General features: G+C 41.7%; 4 protein-coding genes across 6 annotated transcripts; 1 reads left to right on the top strand and 3 right to left on the bottom strand.

Moving 5' to 3' along the window:
* Positions 1-5,103: 5,103 nt before the first annotated feature.
* jdp2a (Jun dimerization protein 2a) lies at positions 5,104-9,275 on the bottom strand. Of its 2 annotated transcripts, none has more exons than XM_034563653.1 (4): positions 9,053-9,275; positions 6,972-7,180; positions 6,087-6,191; positions 5,104-5,964 (listed from the first exon to the last, which is right to left on the bottom strand). In XM_034563653.1, the coding sequence occupies exons 1-4, from the start codon at positions 9,138-9,140 to the stop codon at positions 5,779-5,781; spliced, it is 588 nt and encodes a 195-aa protein (XP_034419544.1). In that variant the 5' UTR covers positions 9,141-9,275; the 3' UTR covers positions 5,104-5,778. The 2 variants fall into 2 exon arrangements, with proteins under 2 accessions (XP_034419544.1, XP_034419545.1); XM_034563654.1 differs by having other exon boundaries at positions 8,936-9,275.
* A 713-nt stretch (positions 9,276-9,988) lies between these two features.
* Positions 9,989-12,522, bottom strand: fosaa (v-fos FBJ murine osteosarcoma viral oncogene homolog Aa). The gene is made up of 4 exons (XM_034525217.1): positions 12,346-12,522; positions 11,489-11,716; positions 11,054-11,161; positions 9,989-10,913 (listed from the first exon to the last, which is right to left on the bottom strand). The coding sequence occupies exons 1-4, from the start codon at positions 12,481-12,483 to the stop codon at positions 10,245-10,247; spliced, it is 1,143 nt and encodes a 380-aa protein (XP_034381108.1). The 5' UTR covers positions 12,484-12,522; the 3' UTR covers positions 9,989-10,244.
* A 151-nt stretch (positions 12,523-12,673) lies between these two features.
* Positions 12,674-15,275, top strand: LOC117725195 (transmembrane emp24 domain-containing protein 10-like). 2 transcript variants are annotated; one of them, XM_034525218.1, is made up of 6 exons: positions 12,674-12,717; positions 13,183-13,601; positions 13,959-14,079; positions 14,205-14,278; positions 14,399-14,525; positions 14,776-15,275. In XM_034525218.1, exons 2-6 carry the CDS (start codon positions 13,422-13,424, stop codon positions 14,895-14,897), a joined length of 624 nt encoding a protein of 207 aa, XP_034381109.1. In that variant the 5' UTR covers positions 12,674-12,717; positions 13,183-13,421; the 3' UTR covers positions 14,898-15,275. The 2 variants fall into 2 exon arrangements, with proteins under 2 accessions (XP_034381109.1, XP_034381110.1); XM_034525219.1 differs by lacking the exon at positions 12,674-12,717 and adding an exon at positions 14,639-14,667 and having other exon boundaries at positions 13,157-13,601.
* Positions 15,040-20,691, bottom strand: mlh3 (mutL homolog 3 (E. coli)). Its single transcript, XM_034525216.1, has 11 exons — positions 17,803-20,691; positions 17,386-17,465; positions 17,142-17,246; positions 16,954-17,032; positions 16,812-16,880; positions 16,609-16,717; positions 16,083-16,242; positions 15,955-15,978; positions 15,772-15,850; positions 15,496-15,647; positions 15,040-15,397 (listed from the first exon to the last, which is right to left on the bottom strand). The coding sequence occupies exons 1-11, from the start codon at positions 20,393-20,395 to the stop codon at positions 15,326-15,328; spliced, it is 3,522 nt and encodes a 1,173-aa protein (XP_034381107.1). The 5' UTR covers positions 20,396-20,691; the 3' UTR covers positions 15,040-15,325.
* Between the last annotated feature and the right edge of the window lie 681 nt (positions 20,692-21,372).

Genomic DNA, 21,372 nt, shown 5'->3' on the forward strand with positions numbered 1-21,372 from the left:
CAATAATAAATACACGTTTGTATAGCAGAACTTAATGTTTTCTTATTTTTCACACATTAATATACTCAGGTTTATTGTGTGACCGTTTGGTTTGGGCCAACTCTATACAGTTGGGAACCGTGGACCAAACCTAACTTTATTCAAGCAGCTACAACAATAAATAACTATACACATTGGTGCATCACTATTAGAATCCAATAATGTAATATGCAGCTATTAAAAAGCATATATCATTCATAGTGCTATTATCTGCATAGCCTTTTACTTTGGATTCTTTAAGTACATTTTGCTGTTAAAGGGACAGTTCACCCCAAGATCAAACATACACATTTACCTACCGCGTTATGTTATTACTGCTAATTTCCATGAAACTGCTCACAACAAGGTATGTGGATTTGTGGCCACGTCATGATTTCATGATTTCTTTTTTGGCAAAACAAGCCAAATGCCATCGTCCCAAGAAGGCAGAAATCTCCATGGCCAATATCTCCAAAACAAAGCAACTAAGACCAAAACAATCTAAATTGATCAATATCACTACAGGAAATATTAAATATGTGTGATTGTGTCTCTTTAACTCTTCTAGAGCAGGGGTGTCAAGCGCCAGACCTTTTGCGCTATTGATGTAATTCCAAAGGAGAGCAGCAATTGAGAGTGTTTGAGAAGTGTTTGAGTGGCATTTTCTTTGTAGATAATACTCTGATGTTGTAAATAATAGTATTAGTCAGGGGCGTCGTTAGGCCTATTTTAGGGGGGCTTTAACCAATGAGGTTACCTCAAAGTAAATGATGCACGGAGTGAATTTGTAAGTCCAGGTAGTTACAGAATGTGTATGTCTGTAGTAGTTAACGAGTGTTACCTGCTTACATTCAGGTTTACCTGTAAGTCCAGGTAGATACAGAATGTGGCTGTCGGTAGTTGTTAACAAGTGTTACCTGCTTACATTCATATATATATATATATATATATATATATATATATATATATATATATATATATATATATATATATATATATATATATATATATATATTGTGGCATCACAAGGGGACAGGTAGTGGAGGGGCGCTACAGAGTGGCCACCAGTGCAAAAACTACATCTCCCAGCCTGCCTCACCGCTCACCCAGCTGCAGCTGCTTAAGGCACCTGATTGAGGCAGGGCTGGGAGACTTAAGGGAGAGCACCTGGGAGGGAGAAAGGAGAGCGGAAGGTGAACCCACGAGCACCTGGAAGAGGACAACAAGGGAGAGGACCTCGTAGCCTGGATTCACCAGGGTTGAGTTTTTGTTTGGTTAATTAACCACTTTCTCCTCCGGGATGTTTTGTGTTATCTAACTGGACCTTTTTTTGATACTTTGTTGTTTTTGGATGTTACCTTGCTGGTGGGATGGGAAATAAACCTGGACTTTTTGTTAAATACCCTCGGACGTGCCTGTGTTCATCTCTCTCTTTGCACCGCCCCAGGCTAGCCTGTCCTAGCGACAGCCCGTGACACTACAATATATATATACCTGGACAAGTAAACCTGATTGTAAACAGGTAACACTGCTTACATTCAGGTTTACTTGAGGCAAATGAAAGGGAAACTGTCTCCAGCGAGCGAGAGAGTGAACGAGCGAATTAGAAATACAAGAAATAACTATCGACATCTCTCTATTCTTTGCATTAATATATATTATTATAATATTTTTTTCCATTGAATGGTATATTTGACACTGAACTAGTTCATCTTTATCTCAATGATAGTGTCCAAATGAGCATAAAATATCACTATGACCCTGAAATTCTGTCTCTTGTGTTATCATATACTGAATGCAAGCAAAACTACTGAACAAAATCACAATCTTTCTGATTGAACCAATCTATGAACTGTCGGAAACAATGGATATCAGGGGCCCCAAGAACAATTTGCTCGCATACATTCACAAGAATGACAATCCCCTTGGGGCTTAGCCCCCCTTTCTTGGAATCATACAAACGCCCCAGGTATTAGTATTGTTTCATTCTCAATGTCCCACTTTCCTGTCCTCATAAACAAAAAGAAGGACACTGGGAAAAGAACAGACGGAAGGCCAGCGGAGAGGAAACAGTGTATTATCTGCCATCAAAGCACTCCCTTGATGTGTGAGGAGTGTAAGGTCGGGTTCTGTCTTCAGCTGACAGCAGCTGCTTCAGGGAGTTAAACAAATCTCTAAAACACCTGTACCAATATAACAGCCTGTGACATGGACACTGAAAGCTCCAGGCAAAAACAACTGTTTGAGAAGATGTAAAATAGGTTAAAGTTCATTCTTGTAATTTCAAAGGTCATACAAGTTCATTTTAAATGGTTTATAAATAGAAACCTGATGAAGATTCAAATAGGTTTCTTTACTTTTGTGTTATTAGACACTGTTTTAAGCATCTATAACATAATAATGACAAATACTTGCCAGATTAGGAAAGACACATTTCTCCTTAAAACAAAGAGCAAAATAATGTACACAAAGGACATTTTCTGACACGTTTACTGTTATAAAAAAGAGAGGAAAAGAACCAGGCGGCCTGTCATAGAAGGACATCAATTAATTTGTCCTAAGTGGGAATTTGAATTCCTGGATTGTTTTTACATTTCTGTATGGCTACGTTTACCTATGTAAAATGTAATTTTGTAGAGATGTAAGGATTGTGTACAGTAATTGTCGGCATATAACTCATCATGTCATGATCATCAGCATGTCTTCTGTCACTTAGGCGATGTTTTTCCAGGAATCCCTTTGGTATATGCGCACACTCATAATTTCAAAATGATTCATGAGCCAGGAGCCAATAGCAAGGTGTAATTTAAACAACTATTAATTACACAAGACAATAATTGATCAACTCGCCTGATTCCCAAAAACTCCAATAGAGCAGGCGGTGGAGACCTCGCCCGCGCCGAACCAGACCGACGCCATCCTGGAAGGCATCCCGAGGATGAAGACCTGGGCCACAGCACTTACAAACTGCCCGAACATGGTCAACCCGAACAGGTTGGACTTGGCGCTGGCCACCTTGATCCATGACCCGGAGAAGTTGAGCGCGTTGGCCATGAGCGCGGTGAACCGCAGGCCTTTCTTATGCAGGAGCCAGGTGACTGGGAAGATGAAGGGGATGTAGGTGAGCATGAATACCATGGACAGCCAGTCGATGTCGAAGCTGGCCACGTCGTAGAACTTCATCATGACGTTGCTGATGCTGCCGTAGTGGATCCATTGGTACCCGTTGCTCAGAGAGTACGCGCTGAACAGGAACACAATCAGCCAGCGCTTCTTGTATAAGTGCGTGGTGGACGCGGAGCCACTGTCTCCGTTCGGGATGCTGCTGCACTCAATGTGCTCCGCGGCATCTGGACCCCCGGCTCCCAAATGTGGACCAGTGTCCTTGGCGTCGCGTGCGCTCCTTTCTGGCGAGGCGGCACGCGTATCTTCTCCCATTGTCTGCCTCACTTTAATAAACACGAGCGCACCTGGCGTAATTTACTAATTTATAATGAGAACGATCTGAATATACTAATTAAATTATACAGATGTGATGAGAAAAAATACCAACGATTACTTTTGTTCTATGCGACAATCTAAAAAAGTAGTCGGCTTGAGAACCGAAATGACCGAGACTCAGACTTCATTCCAAAGCACTGACTTGCCCACCACGAGTTCATTTAATACTTGAGCTGTGTGAGAAGTCCTCTCTCCCTGTTGCGCCTTATAGGGACGAGCCCACACGGATGTTACTCTCCCCAGCGGCCGAGATAAGAAGTGACACGTTATACGTGGGGAGCACATCAGTCAACAGAGGAGACGCAACATGTACAACACACTAATGCTTGCCTGTAATCCTCCAGGGAAAGAACAAAGTGGGCCTTGTTATTCTCCTGTAAGTAGCCTGTTGTTGTGAAACTTGTGTTATAACATTACACTATTGTTCCCCGTTTGATTTTAAAAAAACACAACAAAAGCAAAGGCATTTGAGTAGTTTGGTGACTTAATGCAGAACTACACATGAAGTGAAGGTAATAAGGTTACACATACAATATGTTATTATGCTTCATGAGACAATTGCCTCCACTTGTAGGTAACAATGTTTTAAAAACAGCTATCTGGGTTTGTACCCACTGTTTAAGCCGGTGTATTCTTCAAATAAATGTTATACCTTTTGAACAGAAGTAAGAATTCTGGGTCTTTTTTTTAATAAAACAAGCAAACTTGCAATTATTAATTGTTAAATCCCTTTAACTTGAAATATCAAGTTGTATACACATGGTTACGTTATTTTAACTTGAAACTGAGTTACAATAAAGCAGAAATGTGTGTTTGTTCAACTAGGAAAGGTTTCTTGAACTGATAATGTAAAATAATTCTTTGTTTTAACTCTGATAAAGTTTAAACAACAAGTTAAATCAACTCTGACAACTTAAAAAAATATGTTTAGACAACTAGAACATTGTAGTTCAATCCACTTAATTAACTTTTGTTTCTTAGTTGAATCAAAGGAATTCTTCAAGTGGAGTTAACTTGCATTTAAGGCAGCAGGTGAACTTTCGTTTGCAAGTTTAACTGGCTTGAAATGTTTTACAGTGAAGTAGATTCTCATATCTTTTCCACTGTTATTATGTGTAAGGAATTACCCATAGCGGAAACAAAGCTTTCCCTCAATGACAGAAAAGAGCCAAATCTTGCGGGGAAAGTGGGCTGCTGGAGAGGTACAATATCTAAAATAGGTCCAATTTAAATAATTTGGAAGCTCCTGCACAAAACTTTAGAAGTGTGGAAATTAATACCAAATGTAGAATAACTCAGGTCCACCAGATACCGTTGACCAGAAAGTTTGGTCATTAACCTTTTTGATGGACATGTTTTCAATTTTGTAGGACTCAAATAAATCCAATAAAAAAAATATTTATTTCTTAAGGAAATACACATTGGGATTTTGTGATAGCTTATATGCTTATATAACATCATATACAAAAGTATAAAAAACACAATTCGTAGTAACAATATGCTAACAGATAATAAAGTACAATGTAAACCGTCCATATATATATATATATATATATATATATATAGATACATATACATGTGCATACATGACGCCTGCGCCAAAACATAGGAAAAGAGAAAAAGGATCAACCGCTCAGCCACCAAATAAATGAAAGAACAAAAATGACCATGAATCATGAAGGTCATTTTGTAGTAAAAAAGCTTCTGGCTATCTGTGGGCGTTTAAACAAATTGAGAATTGACTATTTTCTTAATTGAGTGAGCAAATTAAAGTAAATGTATCTATTAAGAATACCTATTTGCTCTCCTCTAGTTGAATTTCATTTAAAATTCCTATGACTCCCAGAATACATTTTTCACAACAGCAAGATCAAATGGATCATTTGTAGATCACCAAATTATTCGCTGAGCTGAAACCGTTTTCAATAGTGAACAATTTCTAGCTAAGAAGACATATAGTCCAAATCCACTACAAAACAACAAACTGAATGTGAAGTAATGTGCCAACAGCTGTGTTTTGTTTTGTTTACCTTCATGCTGACAGTGGCTTGAGCTCAAATAAATGAGAGAGCCAGAGAGACAAACAGAGAGAATATATGATTGAACTGCAATGAACCGTGTCCATTGTCATTGGATCCACGTTTCGTGGAGTGACGCTCCGCGTGAAAGTGGGAGGACTTGGCGGGATCTCCTCCGACTCTAAGTGCTGCTAGCTGGCTGCTCCATCTCAGCTGTAAACTGTACAAAGTGGTGGCGCCCTCACTTGGCCTCCAGCTGCTGCAGCAGGGGGTTGGCCTCGACCTCCGGGCTTTTGATGCTGTCTGTCCTGACGATACACGTGGGGCGGTGCCGGTTGAGCATGAGGATCAGCTGCTGTCGTTCGAGCTTCAGCTCCTCGATCTGGGCCTTGAGGCCAGAGTTCAACATCTCTAGTCTCTCTGATTCCTGCGAGAGGATGGAGAGAAAAGGAGGTTGTATGGCTGATACCCGAGACATGTTTTGGTGATATTAACATAAAAGATACACGTGTGAAAGTTTAAAATAATGACAAAGTGACTGTGGTTCACCTTTTGTAGATAATCTGTTCTCTCCTTCTTTTTGTTTCGACATCGAGCCGCAGCCACTTTGTTTTTCTCTCGCCTTCGTTTCCTCCTGTCGACCTCTTCATCTCTCTAATCAATAGAGCAGATAAAAAAGGTTTGAGATTAAGTTATGATGGACCTGCTCTCCATGGTTCAGGACAAAATTATGATCAATTATTCAAAATATCATCTCATCTTTATAGTTCATTTGGCTGTAATAGCAGTTGGCTTTGGCCGTGTCTTCTTCATCATCGTGATCAATAAGCAAAAGGAATGTTGAGCTAAATAAGGAAACTAACACATTTCCTATGTTTAAAAGTATATTATACTAACTGTGCATGCACGTTGATCTGTCTCAGTCACAACATGCACGTTTAATCGGTTTAACATCAATTTAATGAAGTGTGAAGTGATCCAAGACATAACAAGGCCTATGTTGAGCCTTATCTTCCATGTTTACCTATAAACTCTAATGACAAAGTTTACTGTTTTAAAATGATATATTTTTACTTTTTTCCCTGGACATCCTGCAGCATATTTAACAACAGGATCCTGTCCCGCTATGTCCACTAGGTGGAACTGTTGATTAACACATAACACAACACTGACATTTCAAGGGTGTTTTCACTTCAGACAAACTGTTTATGATACATTAGCCACATTTTCCACATAGTTAAGCTGAATCTGTATATTTCATTTGAAATATTGAAATATAATATTTGGTTTGCTGCAACTGTTCGTTTCATTGTGGCTAAATCCCATAAATGTTGAAAAGTCAGTTTAGAAAAAGCATGTAAAGTGAGTAACGACTCAAAATGCACTATTTGTATTTACATGATCTCGTCATCAGCTGCTCCGTGTTTCCTATACCTCTGTTTTGATCACTAGGGGCCTCTTCCCCAGGAAGTGCAGAGGTGACAGCATTGTGCCGAACTCCTGGAAGTCCCCGAATCTGAGCTTGTCAGTCAGCGTGGTGGCTGAGATCCCAGCCAGTGGACCCAGGCTGGGCAGGGAGCCTGCTGTCACAGAGGGATCTGGGATTCGTCCTGGCATCGCGTCAGACTCGGTCGTGACCACAGCTAGTCGGCACAGGGAGAAAATGGAAGACATACTCAGACGGCAACTAAACCAGATCAATGAGAAAACACACACAACTCGGTCTGCTCTGTTTGTTTTAGTACATACTGGGGCATATTGTATGGTATAAGGGTAGAAAAGCCATTTTACAGTTATTAGCAGCACGCAGAAATGTAAGGGCTGTGTTATTCACAGTCGGTTACAGTAGGTGCACGGTTCCTTTATAGCAGTCAGACTTGCCTTACTGATGAATTGTTGGTCTGTTATAGGAGCCGGATGCTAAGGCTGCTCTCATTAGGCCATTTTTACTATTTTGCTTCTTTTTTTTGGAATGATAATATAGCAAGAATTTGCTTTATTTAATCTCCAGAGGCCAAAAGAGAGACAAGTGACATTGTACAAAGCACACTCAGACAAATTCCTCTTTATTTCAAGGAGAACTAAATAAATAGCCACCTTATGACACTTAATGCCATGGGCAGTAAAAAATGTGGCTTCCAAAATTCTGCATAATAGACCACAATATGAACCAAAATTGAATTTGCCTGGTTTAGTCACATGAAAAATTAAAGTTGACACTGTCTACTTATTATGTTTTGTGCAGGACTGACTTTTTGTACAACTCTTTTGCACTGGCGAATGGCACAATTTGAACAATTAAATATATCCAAAGACAGGTGTGTGAGAGCAAAGACAGCCAAGGACACAGGGAATTACTACAACAGATCAGCAGATGTCCAAGTCACATGCAGCCAAGAACTATCATCTAAGGTCAAACACTCAGAGACCTGCAGCCCACTCTACAAAAAATAAACAACAGAAAACAGCCTGTTATCACAAGGGAAGACAAATAGATGGGCTTTCTAAGGGAAGACTGTGTGTATGCCAATTGTGCATCGACTAAACAGTAATGCCGAGAACAGTTTTCACGCTTCCCCAAACAACAGGTCAAAAAGACAAAGTGAAAGGACGACCTTATGGCACGTGATAGGCATTGTGTCTTGAAAATGGTGCAAGACTAAATGGATGTGATTTGTAATGACCTGCATTTTAAATTTGGTTTAATATTTTAATAACAACATTCAACCAAAGCAAAAGACAAAGCTGCCTTAACACCATGGTTCTTAAACATTTATCAAAAAAGGACTCCCAAGTATGGTCCACAGTGATGGTAGTATGATTAAAACAGCTAGGCTATTAAACATTCTTGTAATTATAACTGTATTGGTCCAAGAAGCCAATTTATTCAACTTATACTGAGTATTTGTTTTGAACTCTATGCACTGCCGGTTAGTTTATGAACATGAATTTTCAGTAGTTTATGCATGTGTAGTCATCTTAAGCCGTCTACATTGTGTTGCAGCGTGCAAACTGAGGCCATTGGTCAACTTGAAAGCGGAAGTTTTTTGTTTTTTTCCAGTGCGGCATTTACCTTACGTAACTTTGTCTTCCCATCAAAAGAGCTGCAGCGATCAAACTACAACGTTAACGTTTCGCTTTCGATACAAAAAAACAACAACACAGTTTATGAAGCAATGCACACACACCACCGAGCCGGAGAGACGGCTCGAAAGAGGAACATTTTGTTCTGAATTGTGCACGCCGTAGTTCCATGTAAGAGGAGCATGCACACAAAAGAAACCGCATCTTTATGAAAGCACGCTCAATAAGACGTCAGGTCTACTTTGAGGACACAACAAAAGCCACGTAAAGCCCGAGACTGCAGTAAATCGAGTTTAACCAAACGCATCACAGACCTTGTCGCCGCCTGTCCACACACTCAGCTCGGTGTGACCGATGCGTGGCGCGCCAGCAGCCCGTTCAATGTGGAGACATTATTCAGCTCTCGGTTTACGAAGTTTGTGTATACCGACCTGACTTTGATCCCAGGTGCAACAACTGTCCTTTCTTCTGGTCAGTCGAGGGTCGAGAGTAGATTTTAAAAAGTGGAAACCGTTGCATCAGCGCGATTTTAAACGTGATCCCCAATCTGGGAGGATTTGGGAATGCGGAAATTAGGCTATGCCAGCCAAACGTAAGCAGGGATGTAAAAAAGTAGCCTACATAGTGGGGGCAGAAGTGGGGAAGTCGCACCGCTCCTCCCATAAAGAAACACTGAGGCTGCAAACTGCAGACAGAATGTGTCTCAGATGGAGGCCGGCACTGGAAATACAGAGCCGACACAAACACACGCGCCCAACGCGTCAGGCGAGAACAAGACGCGGGGTCATTTTAACGAGGGATTAGCAAGCACAGAGGTCATGTTAAAATAATGTGTATTATATATACCTTTACCTTAACTTGAATGTCATCTTTACTTTGTATAATTATAAGTTAACTATAGCATTCTAAATACAAGCTTTTCATATTTTCACTTCGATTGAGAAAGAAATTGCAAACACCAGCACCAACCTCCACTCGGAATGTAGATTTATTTGCAATATTCAGCAGAATAGATAAGCAATCAATGCTCACTTGACTTATTCTTAAATTTAACAAATAAGTAAAAGTCTGAAAGGTAAAAAAATAACTCATAAGTTACATCTTGATAAGATATATATATATAGCATATAGCACTGGATGTTTTCATGGAAAACTTTCAACAAGGTCAAACCACACTTGAAGACATTGAGGTATGCACTTAACATGGATGAATACATAAATACAACATTCACAGCAATCAATACACTATAAACACAAAACCATACCGATACATTAAATTCCACATCACATCTTAGATCTAGGAACAGATCATATATATATATATATATATATATATATATAGTTTGAACATTATTTGGAATCTTTCAGCATGCGTCGTAAAATCAAGACTTACTTCAGTCCCACCTGTAAAAGTAAAAGCCATGCTTTTCGCTACATCACTCTGTTGGTTATGTATCTGGAGAAAGTTTACATGTTTGCTTAGTCACAAACACGTGACATGTCATGAATGCATTCCTTGAAGTGTTACAGCATACTGTGGCATATGTTGTTCAGATCATTTCGAAGTTCAGAAACTGCAAACAGAAAAGCTATAAGATCTCACAGATCACTTCCCTCTGTACATTATAAGGCCAGGAGAGTCGGGGAGTTGAGGAGATCAACCGATTCCGCCTTGCCCCCTCCACCTTTATGACCGTCTAGTCCCTCTGTGAGACAGTCTAGCTCAGGACACGCAAACGTGAACACAGACAGGTAGCTGCTGCAGGTGGGGGTGGAGGTCACAACCGGAGTGCTGAGAGGCTCCAGGTCGCTGGAAACAGACTTGTACAGGGTCTCCCAGTCCGAGACCCCGAGAGAACTGCTCAGATCGATGTCTGGCACGGATCGAGTCGTCTCCATGGGGGTTTTCTCCTCCAAACTGGGCAACATATTTTCCAGTAGCCCCTCCTTAATGTCCAGAGAGGGCTCAAGATCGTAGATGTTGATTTCAGCACTGGCGCACAGCAAGATATTGGAGTTCCCAGAGATGGCTGTGGACGGATCCCTGGAGATATCCATGTCGTGGAGCGAGGGAGCTTCCTGGGTGCCATCCTCTGGAAGTCGATCCTCTTCTGGACTGGGCGATAGCTCTGGGGACCCCGTGGGCTCCTGGAAAATAGACTGCAACTCTTCTGACATCTGGCACACTGGTTTATGTGTGGCAAGGATAAATTCAAGCCGCTCTTTCTCTTTGAGGAGGTTGGCTATTTCCATCTCCAGGGCGGCTTTTTCTTCCTCCAGCTTGTCTGTTTCCTTCAGATAGATCGACAACCAGAGTCATCCACATTGGAAAACACACACACACACACACACACACACACACACACACACACACACACACACAGAGATTGGGTGCATACGACAGCTGAGTAAATAAATGACTGTTTACTTACAGTTTGCAGTGTATCTGTGAGTTCCCTCCGTCTGTTGCGACATTTGGCTGCAGCCATTTTATTCCTCTCCCTCCTTATCTTCTTTTTCTCTTCTTCCCCCGGAGACAGCTGGGATTTGGAAGAAATAATTCAGTCATTACCTTGAAGAATCCAGCCGTTTCATCCTCTAATCCGTTGCGTCTGTTGCCAATTCCCCCTCTAAAGAATGGCAAAAGCATGTTTCGCTGCATTGCATCTAAAAATAGACCATTGTTGCAGACTTGCTGTGACCTGAATATAAATTGACAGCCTAAGGAAGGCACACAGCCAGCACACGGCGCCAGAGGAGCGTGCACAATAGCCCTGTTGCACACAAGTAATTCAGACAGCAACTGTACAGTTACACTATTGACTATTCTGTCCAATGGCAGGTAGACTTCATCCGAGCTAACCTACCTGCTCAGTTTTCCCCTTTCTGACAGCATTTTTGCCCTTGTTCCCGCCCACTTTGGGTGTTGCCTGGTGAGAGCTTTGTGGTTCATTGGCTTGCTTGCTACCCAGAGACGGGGAGACAGATGTAATAATTGTAGGCTGGACCATCCACTGGAAATCTGGGGTGGAGGAAATTGCAGTAACTGTTGGAACAAATGGAGTGTCTTCAACGTTCATGTCTTGGCAGAGCTCCTGAAAAAGGAAATAATCGACAATAAGGACTTTCAAAGAGATTTCTTAAAATAAACATATTCCCATGCCATTAGTGGCTTAAAATGGATCTTTTGTGATAATAATTGTCTATTAAACTCACAAATCGTATGTTTAGAGACTAACACAGAGGGTAGCCTGCATGTGGTATATTTTCTTGAAATATACCCGTCCAGAAATAGCCTTCTCCAGATCAATATTTGACTTTATCATGGTTTCTGACGTCAACACTGACGCAGAGATGCTGTGGAGTCTCCTGAATGGATTTATTTTTCTCAATGAACCGCTGCATCGACACGCTCACATTTGGTCCCAGGACGTCGGGATCATAACAACCCGAAGAACGGTGATAATATGTCCCATTCCAACCCACGCTGATCTCATCTCAACATTATTTATCAAAATGTTTTTATTGAAAAAAAACATTTTTTTTTTAATAAAGCGCACCGAGTTAATTAAAATCTGATCAATCAGGTCCCCCTCCCCCCACCTGGAATGCTAACAAACAATCAGTCCGTGGACCACATACAAAGGGGTGCTCAATTAGCCTGTACACTGTACGCGCCTCTTGGGCTGCATGCTGAATGTATGATAAACAAAGCTATTCATACCTTTGCGTTGCTCTCTAAGGAGGAAGCTGGAGAGCTCGCCTCCTCTGGCGTCTTTTGGTAAAGTGTCCCGACAGGAGACTCTGTCCGGCAGGTGGTAGAGGCTGAATCCATGTCAGGCGTCAGGTTATTATGATACATCACGAGGGGGAAAACACACAAGTCCTGATCAATGACAAATATGACTCTGGCCTTCCGCTGGGCAGAGCGTCTCGAGTCTTTTCTCCAGGTATATACCTGGTAACTGGACGACTAGAATGCAAGCCCCTCCTTTTTATGCTCCGCTAGAATTTTATGAATGAACCAAGACTGTACCATCCGCGGAGGGGGAGGGTGGTGAGACAGACAGACAGACACACGGACCTACATTTTGGGGTAAAATAACATTATTTTGACATTAAGCTTTCCGTATCTTTCTTCCACAAATGCTGTGCGACACTATTTCTTAGATTTGGTAAACACTTCGTCACTGCCCGAAAACCACACAGCAGTTTTCACTCCCATTCACAAATATGGGCTTCATCTGAATTCAATGTGGGGTGAGAAACGTGAGCCTATCTATAAATACACATATGAAGGCTAACAATTTCCTGGTGCAATTATGTATTCATAAAAGATACTTAAGTGATAAAGAGTATAGGCTATGCACGTGAATAGCCAACACATCCCAATAACGTAAAAGCTCATTTAATTGCAAGGTCAACGTGACGCATTTTTCAAAAGTATAGTATGTTGACTAGTTTTCATTAACCACATGTCCTCTCACCATTTCATGTATATGACATATAGGCTTCTCCATGTTTTTGTATTTGTTGACTTATAACGTTAACCGTCTGACAGATATCTGGATAAACTCATTACTTTAAGAGCTGCCTTTCCAAAGATAAGAATCGAGCGCTGCCGGCAAACTGAATTGTTTACTTGGGGCGGAGGCGGTGAAGAGGAGAGGCTGCACATGTGGGGGCGGAGAAGTCATGTGACGCAACCCGGAAGTGGAGGGAGAAGAACGAGGGGGGCGGGGCTGCATCTGACAGGCGCGGCCGCGTCCTTCGCTCTCATCACAAGAAGGGACCAGCAGCATGGCGACACTGTGCGTGTTCCTGCTGATAGCGGTCCCCTTGGACCCGGTGCTCTCTCTTGCATTCTACCTGCCGGTCAACTCGATCAAATGTCTACAAGAACGCATCGGCAAAGACGTGCTCGTCTCAGGCGAGTACGAAGTGAGCCAACAGCATGAAACAACGCGGACTACTTTGAAGGTACCCGCCTGTGTCGCACCGTATGGCACACTTTCTCACGTCTTCAAGTGGGCGGTTTCTTGAATCAAGAGTAAAAATACTATTTATTCTTGTAAATACGTTTTGATTGTCGGAAATATTTTCCTATCACAAAAACAAAATGTGTAATGTGAATAATCAAAAAGGTAGTGGTAATAACATATGTAAACAGCGTTGTGCATTAATTGTAATAGGGTTCTAGTCTTGTGTCATATCAAGATACCATTATAATATTGATTTAGCATCCAGCTTTACTCCAAAGGCGTAAAAAGAGCCACTGCCCCACCGAGTTGATAATTGAGAGATCTAGTTGAACCCCTCTGTTCACTCTGTCCTCAGATAGTTGATTCTTTGTGGGAGACATTGTACATCAAGGAGAATGCCACGAAAGGGAAATTGTCATTCGTAACACCAAATTACGAACAGATTGAAGTTTGCTTCAGCAGCATATCTCCAATGGGTGAGTGAGGTTTAAAAAAAAAAAAAAAATCTCATTTAAAATTATTTGAAAGAAATGCAATCTTTTCTCCATGAATTAGTTATACAGGTAATATTACAATTCAACAAACAAACACTTGTCATTAGGCAGTGGGAGGGTCCCAGACCAACTGGTCATACTGAACCTGAAGCATGGCGTGGAAGCCCAAAACAACAGAGAGGTGAGGGGTCATGTTAATACTATTACATCAAATATCATCAGTACCATTAGTATCAATCCAAACTACTACTGATAATTTAATGTATGATGGCACAAATAAATCTTGCAACCTCTTTGTCAGATTGAAAAACTGGAGAAACTGACCCCCCTTGAGGCGAAGCTAACGCATCTTGAGCACCTCTCACAGTCCATTGCAGATGACTTTACCTACCTGAGGAAACGAGGGAAGGAGATGCGACAAACAAATAGTAAATTAATAGAGCATTATGTTTACTGTAGATGTAAATCACCACTTGGGCAGAAAATTGCAGCTGCACTGTTTTCTAGGAGTTAAATGTGTCTCTTTTGGCCACATCCCCAGGTTTGGGGTTTAGCCAGAAGAGCAAGCTTGTGAGTTTGAACTGAGTTGCAGCAGTTTTCTCCTCAAGTGCGATTCATTACTTTATGTATCTGAAACTATTTTGACACTATTTAACTGCAAATTCCTTTCTTGTTCAGGTTCCACAAATATGCAAATTCAGCTCCGCAGTGTCATATCCGTATGCGGTTTTCTTGCATTGGCCACGTGGCAGATTTCCTTTTTGAGACGATTCTTCAAGACCAAGAAGTTGATTGAGTAAATACGCCTGAGGGACTGAAAGTCTGGGAACATATACATGGTCGCTACAATGTGCCTTTTGCTGCATTTGTCTTAATGCGTCACATTCCGCCGATGCATATTTGAAGGGTTCATTTAAAGAAAAAACACAACGGATATTTTTTGTCCTCCATGAAATATCAATCAAACTGGTGATGGGTTGTTTTAATAACATACATTTTTTTATTTTCCTAAATCATGATTCCCCCCCCCCACTGTGAAGTCAAGGGAATATCAATTGTTATTGTTTAATTCAGTTTAAGAATTCCTTCATAAACTGTTTTTGTGTACGACTTGTGTATATTTGCTATACATGTTAAATATGTTGTTTATATTAAAAGTCTTCCTGTGAATTTACAAACAAGAGGTTTCGGTTACAAATTATTTTGTTGACAGTAAAGACACACCCACTTATCTATTTCCATAAAGTTCCCACGCTTTATACATTCTTCTCAGCTTTTGGAGGTTGGGTTTCTGTAATTCCTGCAGGAAAAACAAAAAGGCTTAGTCACCAAAGCATTGTAAAAGCCTTAAATAGTATATTTAGTACACAGTTCAGATGTGCTATTCCATTCTTGTACCTTCTCGTCTTTGTCCAAATGGAGGGTGTCTACTAAGGGAGCAATGGATGGACGGCCATGAGCACACTGGAAGGGCAACTGACAGGAGGACAAGGATGCCACCAGGCTGCAGCATTCATCTCTACTCAGGCTGTCATTGAATTTGATGGCACCTGTTTAATGCAAACATTTATTAAAAGGGATTTTAATCAAGATTTCAGTGGGAAACTGTCATTTATTGAATCACCAATGCACACAAAGTAAACTGGAGGATGGAGAGAAACCATGTAACCGTACCATGGCATGCTAGTGAGGCGAGCACCTTCAGCACAGTGAGAGGCAGAGTTCCTCTGACTCTACCAGTTGAGCAGAGCAACTGAGAAAAAGAATAAGAATGAGGTATGTTACACTTTGAGTCAATGTTATACTTTCTCCATACAAAAAGGTTTATTAACTAAAAAAAAACATTTTCAAGCTTACCTCGATCTGCTCTTGAAGATACTCCTGATGTGCGATTAAAAAGGGAAAAATAAGAACCGTGATATGATCACTCGGCTAAATGAGTGATGCAATAGATGGTATTAATACAGAGGTTTCATAAGTCTCACCTTAACAATAGGCTTGATGACTGATGGTCTCCCCCGCCTGAGCTCATTACTCTCCTTTTCCATGAAGCACAGCGGTACCTTTCCTACTAAAGCTTGTGGATTCGCTGCCTGTGAGAACTTCACTTCCAGGCCCAAACTCCGCAAATGTGCTTCACAAGACCTTTCAGAGGAAGGGTCCATTAGCAATACAAACAACTAGAGTGCCAATGTAATAGTCCATGGTATGAAACCTCAGTGTCAAATTAACTCAGATCAATTAGAATTCAGTATAGACAAGAAGTAAACAGAAAGAGTTTGATCTTTAAAAGCTGCAGGATGCAGTTTGACAAAAATAAACTGGTGAACTGAAGCTGCGTCACTGCACTCGCCCTTTTTACTGCTATCCTTCATCTCATTGCCAAAATCATAATTTAAAAGCCATACGGACTGAACAAATGTATATTCTCAAACTTTGAATTTCAGCAAGCGTTCTGCTTTTACAGGTATTCTCATTTGCTTGTAGTACTGTAAATACAGTAAAACACACCTAAGTAGCCTTTGCTCTTCCTCTGTTACACTGATCTGGAGAGGTGGCAAAATGGTTGATGAACACAGACGTCTCTCCCCAGGGGCCTCTGGGTCATCCTCATAAGAATCTATGACAGGACATACATTGATGACTGTTATCACATCAGGGTCCCAGAAACAGCTTTGTTAATCGAACATTTCATTATTATCTTGTTTGATTACCTGCAAGTAGATTTTCAAGTCGAACTCTCTCGTGTGCAGCGTGTTGATCTACCAGCACTAGAAGGTTTCCTGGGGTTTCAACATAAAGAGCATGAGATGCTGATAAAACAACAAATGACAACCAGTTAAGTCCCGTCTATACCTTCAGCGAGTGCTGCAGACTCCTCATCTCTCGTATTGATGAGACATGCAAGAAACTTCTTATCCACCTGATGAATAACCTAGGAGGTAAATGAATAGCAATTACTTCAAACCATCAATGAAGGTTGGATGGATGAAGCATTATAAATAATTTTTTTTCAGAACATGCCAAACTAAAGAGAAATGTGCCTTCATTGAGTGAATCATGGCCTTAGAAAAGCGGTATGGAAACAGGATGTTGTGGATCTTGACGGCCAGTCCCTCAGCTTGCCCACTTGATATGTCCACACCAACCTGAAGGCACAGTGGAGTTCATTGTGCATTACTAAAAAGTCAATTTTGATATTATTAAGACGCTAAACTTTAAAACAGATAAAATAAAAGTAGAACATAATTTAAATCCTTACAAAGCAAACACAAAAGTTTTTTTTACCGTAGGAGGGCAGACAAACACAGGATTATTCCACTTTGAGTACAACGACTTCAGTGAGTTGGACCTCTCAACATTGACATCTGATAAGACAAACAATATTACGCATGAACACAAACAAGCCAATATTCCTTTTGTATACGAGTGTGTGTGTGAGTAAGGCAGCCTACGATCTACAATCTGATCTGATCTGTCTGTCTGTGGGGTACCTCTGTCATCAAGCCCTGAACTAATCACTCTGTCTGTCCTGGATTTAGGTAGGAAGGGCAATACTAGATCCACCTGAAATGGGTAACATCTGTATTCCATCCCTACAGTTTAAGAAACAACGGTGACAGTGAAAGTATTCTTGGTTAATGTTGAGTACTAGTTCCAGTTACTATCATGTCAACATAAGCTGCGGATAAGCTGCGAACTCACCCCTTTCAGAGATGACACTAACTGCCATATTGGTGACATCAGATGTACAGCGTGCGTGGGTTTCTTCAGTCGGTGGGTCTTCATATCGGCTGAGCCCAGTCACTTTGTTGATATAAACTATCTTTCCTACAGATGTATCGTAGTGATGAAGCCAGTCCCCCAATGTTGTATCCTCTTCCCTCTCAGCCAGTGGAAGACTTTCACAGCAACCACGGGCTGTCTCAGGGTTCGGTGGCATGGCGCAGTGACTATCGTTGTTATTGCCGTCTTGGCTGCCATCATTGCCACGACGGAGACAGGTTTTGTCCCGTGAGGTAGTCCTCGACAAGTGTGGTAATACGTTTGAATCGTCTGTCCTGAGTTGTTTCAAATGGAAGAGTTTAGCTGCCAAAGATATTCGTCCTCTATTCAGTCCTGAGGCTGGTTTTAACTTGGTGAATGCTTTGAGGGTTAATGGGCTTCGGAGGCGGCTCCATGTCTCTTCTTTTTCTGTACCACCACCATCTTGCTGTTCTTTCTGGCAAACAGACGCGTTCTGGGAATTCAGAACAAAGCAGTCTGTATTATTCTCTTGATGAGTCGCTTGAGAGGGTAATTTCAGTTCATCAGCTTGACCACATGTTCTTCTGAACTTCTCAAGGGATCCAGGCTCCTTACATAAAGACAACTTTTGACAAGTTGAAATTCTGTGTACCTTTGAGGGAATTATGTCGATGGATGGTTTCTGACAAGTTATGTCATGGTCGGCACACAGTGAGATTTTGCGTTTTGATGCAACGGATCTCTCCTCACATTTCTGTACTAAAACTTGTTGCTGAAACACTGACTTGTTGATTTGGGACACGTCCCGAGTGAGCAGATTTTCATGAATGTATGGATCAGACAGGCTGATCCTTCTGTCATTTATTGAAGTAAGTTCATGTCCTCCTGCACCCTGGCAGTCGGGTAATATTTGCTCAATACCATTTAAAGCCGGTTGAATTTGTTGATAGATGCTGACTAGTGGGATCACACTGCTGGCTGAGGTAGTTGTGTTGAATGGCATCTCTTTTTCTTTTGAGGGTTCCAGTTTTTCACTTTCTAGTGAATTTGACATACATAACACTTGAGTGTCTTCCCCAGCGTCACTAATGGTTGACTCCTCTTCCACAGTAATGTTATCATCAGATGCAGCTTCAAGTCTAGCCAAATCACACAGTGGCTCAGATCTATATTCTTTGTTTATACGCTCTACACCATTTATTTTTTCCAACTCATGTGCAGTTATCTTTTGCTTCCCCTGTTCTTCAGTCTCTTCCTTGCCCTCCATCGGACCACACTCCTGACCAACACTGTCCTTGTGTATACAGGAGTCTTTGCGCCTTCGATAAACAGGATTAGATGCCAGTTTCATTCCAAAAGTACAATCTAGTGAGAAAGCTCTGCCAGCTGCTTGGTCACCATTGCCCATGTTACGCCCCTCTTGGTCTGTGTTGTGAGTGCAAAACAAATTGGGAGCTACAAAGTCCAAGTCATCTTGAGAAAGCACAGCCACCAAGTTCTCCTTGCTCAGGAAAGCTTTCACTGCCTCCTCTATGCATAGCAAAATCTCATCCCAATCTTTGAATTCTATTAGAGTTTTGGCAGGCTCAAGACATATGTCATACTCTGAAAAAAGGCATTTGATATTGATGACGTACACTCCATGCAGTTCTTGGCTTCGTTTGTGCTTTGGACTCCTGTGAGCAGACTGCCCGTCTGGACTGTCGTTTTTCTGTTTTGAACTGCTCAGTCTGCGAAGGAGAAGGTTCAGAAGCTTGTGTATCCGTGTTTTCAGGAGCAGTCTGTCATTCACATACAGGAACTGCAAGCTGTTATTGTAGTGGCCTTCTCTGCCAATGTAACCTATCACTTCAAACTGGCCATGAGTGTGGCTGATTTCTCCAAGCTTCTGTGCTCGCCCGAGGCTGTGTATCTGCACAAACCTGTGGTAGGTGCTTCTCGCTTTAGGAAGCTGCACCGTCATGGCTCCTGTGCAGTCATTCTTCAGGGTGAAAGACACAGAGGGATGCATCAGTGAAATGGCCTCCACCCGGTGTCTGATCCTCTCGCCCTCCAGGACAGCATCCATCCTCTTCCTCCGCACTGGCATGTTGTGGAGGAAGTTACAAATGACAACAGTCGTCCCTGAAGAGGGTCGAGCAGTCTCCGCTTCAAACACATCCATGCCCTTGCCATCCTTGAAGATTTTGATGTGAGTTTTTACCGATGATCTGGTCCGGGTGGAGATTTCAACTAGTGTGGCAAGTGAGACGACACTTGCCAGGGCTTCTCCTCTGAACCCATACCACCTGAGGTTGTCCAGATCTCCAACAGTGCTGCATTTGCTTGTGTAGTATCGGTTTCCCACGCACTCCATATCCTCAGCCTTTATCCCAGCCCCGTTGTCGACCACCTGTACTTTGAATGCCTCCATGTCCACCCTCACCCCCACACAGGTCGCCTCGGCATCAATGCTGTTGAGGATGAGCTCCTCTACGCTCTGCTGAAGGGAGGGAATGGCGACCCCGGAGCGAAGCTTCCCCTGCACTTCTTCAGGCAAACACTTAATCATGGTGTTAATATAATGCAGGTGTTCTCACCTGTCCTGGCCGACTGCAGAGTCAAGTTAATAAAATTAGTCAACTGGCTTAGAATGACCCGTTGCTAGTTCCAAACATGTTCCCAACGACAGCTTTTTGATTGCAACACGTTTTAAAAGTCGGCATACACTGCCTGTTAAAATTAAAAAACAAAACTATCGGAGCCCATTCTAAACTCAACATCGGGTGCTGTTTACAGTCAACGTGTAACATCGAGAGCAGACCGGAGCAGCCAACAGCCACATCGAACAGCGCCATCTTCTGGTGTGAAGGACCCACAGCTTCCCCGTCGTCCTTTTCTTTTATCCGTTTCAACCAGCTTTGAATGTGCGTAGCGCCACCTACTGTCCGGAGTGTGCTATCTCATGTGTTTACTGACTCGAGACACAGTTCTGTATTTTATTAACTTAAATAACGAGATAAAGAAAAAAACCGGCAGGAGAAGAAACACGCACACACACATGTAGATATAAGAAATGCAATTATGTGGTTAAAATAATGTGGTTGGCATTAGTACAGGGCAACAATTAGAGATGCACTGTAGCCAAATCATACAATTCTTGTCAAGGTTAGGTGTCTCTAAAGCGGCTCCTTTGTTCTTTAACCATATCCTACTTCATCTTTTCATAAGATACATTTGCATTATTGGTTCCCTCTATGTTTTCAGTGGAGGGGACAACAATTGAGTAAATAATGGAAACAATACAAGTAAATTATCTTGTGACATTAATTTATAGAGCCATCACATTTGTGTGAAGAAGTGGTCAGATTTTTATTTTGTATGCCATGTCTCCTCCCTCTATACCTCTTGGCAAGTTTGGCTCTTGACATCATCAGTGACTTTTGTTATATTTTCCTTGCTTATTCAAATTAACACAATTTGAGGTTTAATTGATCCTACATCTTTGGCTGTTTCATCAGGGATTCTCCACAACCTGCAGAATCAGTC

The sequence above is a fragment of the Cyclopterus lumpus genome, chromosome 22 (assembly GCF_009769545.1).
Source record: "Cyclopterus lumpus isolate fCycLum1 chromosome 22, fCycLum1.pri, whole genome shotgun sequence".
Classification (NCBI taxonomy): Eukaryota; Metazoa; Chordata; class Actinopteri; order Perciformes; family Cyclopteridae; genus Cyclopterus; species Cyclopterus lumpus.

Bases quoted from the DNA above. Each gene is read 5' to 3' on its own strand.
- fosaa (XM_034525217.1), bottom strand. From the start codon at position 12,483: ATGTATCATAATAACCTGACGCCTGACATGGATTCAGCCTCTACCACC. The intron at 11,162-11,488 runs GTAGGTTAGCTC...TCCAAATCCCAG, and splicing joins GAAAGGGGAAAACTGAGCAG to CTGTCTCCGGGGGAAGAAGA. The intron at 10,914-11,053 runs GTAAGTAAACAG...ATCTATCTGAAG, and splicing joins TCACAGATACACTGCAAACT to GAAACAGACAAGCTGGAGGA.
- jdp2a (XM_034563653.1), bottom strand. From the start codon at position 9,140: ATGCAACGGTTTCCACTTTTTAAAATCTACTCTCGACCCTCGACTGAC. The intron at 7,181-9,052 runs GTCGGTATACAC...TGTGCCGACTAG, and splicing joins GCACCTGGGATCAAAGTCAG to CTGTGGTCACGACCGAGTCT. The intron at 5,965-6,086 runs GTGAACCACAGT...ATCCTCTCGCAG, and splicing joins GAACAGATTATCTACAAAAG to GAATCAGAGAGACTAGAGAT.
- mlh3 (XM_034525216.1), bottom strand. From the start codon at position 20,395: ATGATTAAGTGTTTGCCTGAAGAAGTGCAGGGGAAGCTTCGCTCCGGG. The intron at 17,247-17,385 runs GTAAAAAAAACT...CTGTGCCTTCAG, and splicing joins TGTTTGTCTGCCCTCCTACG to GTTGGTGTGGACATATCAAG. The intron at 17,033-17,141 runs GCACATTTCTCT...TTTACCTCCTAG, and splicing joins CCATGATTCACTCAATGAAG to GTTATTCATCAGGTGGATAA.
- LOC117725195 (XM_034525218.1), top strand. From the start codon at position 13,422: ATGGCGACACTGTGCGTGTTCCTGCTGATAGCGGTCCCCTTGGACCCG. The intron at 13,602-13,958 runs GTACCCGCCTGT...CTCTGTCCTCAG, and splicing joins CAACGCGGACTACTTTGAAG to ATAGTTGATTCTTTGTGGGA. The intron at 14,526-14,775 runs GTAAATTAATAG...TTTCTTGTTCAG, and splicing joins GGAGATGCGACAAACAAATA to GTTCCACAAATATGCAAATT.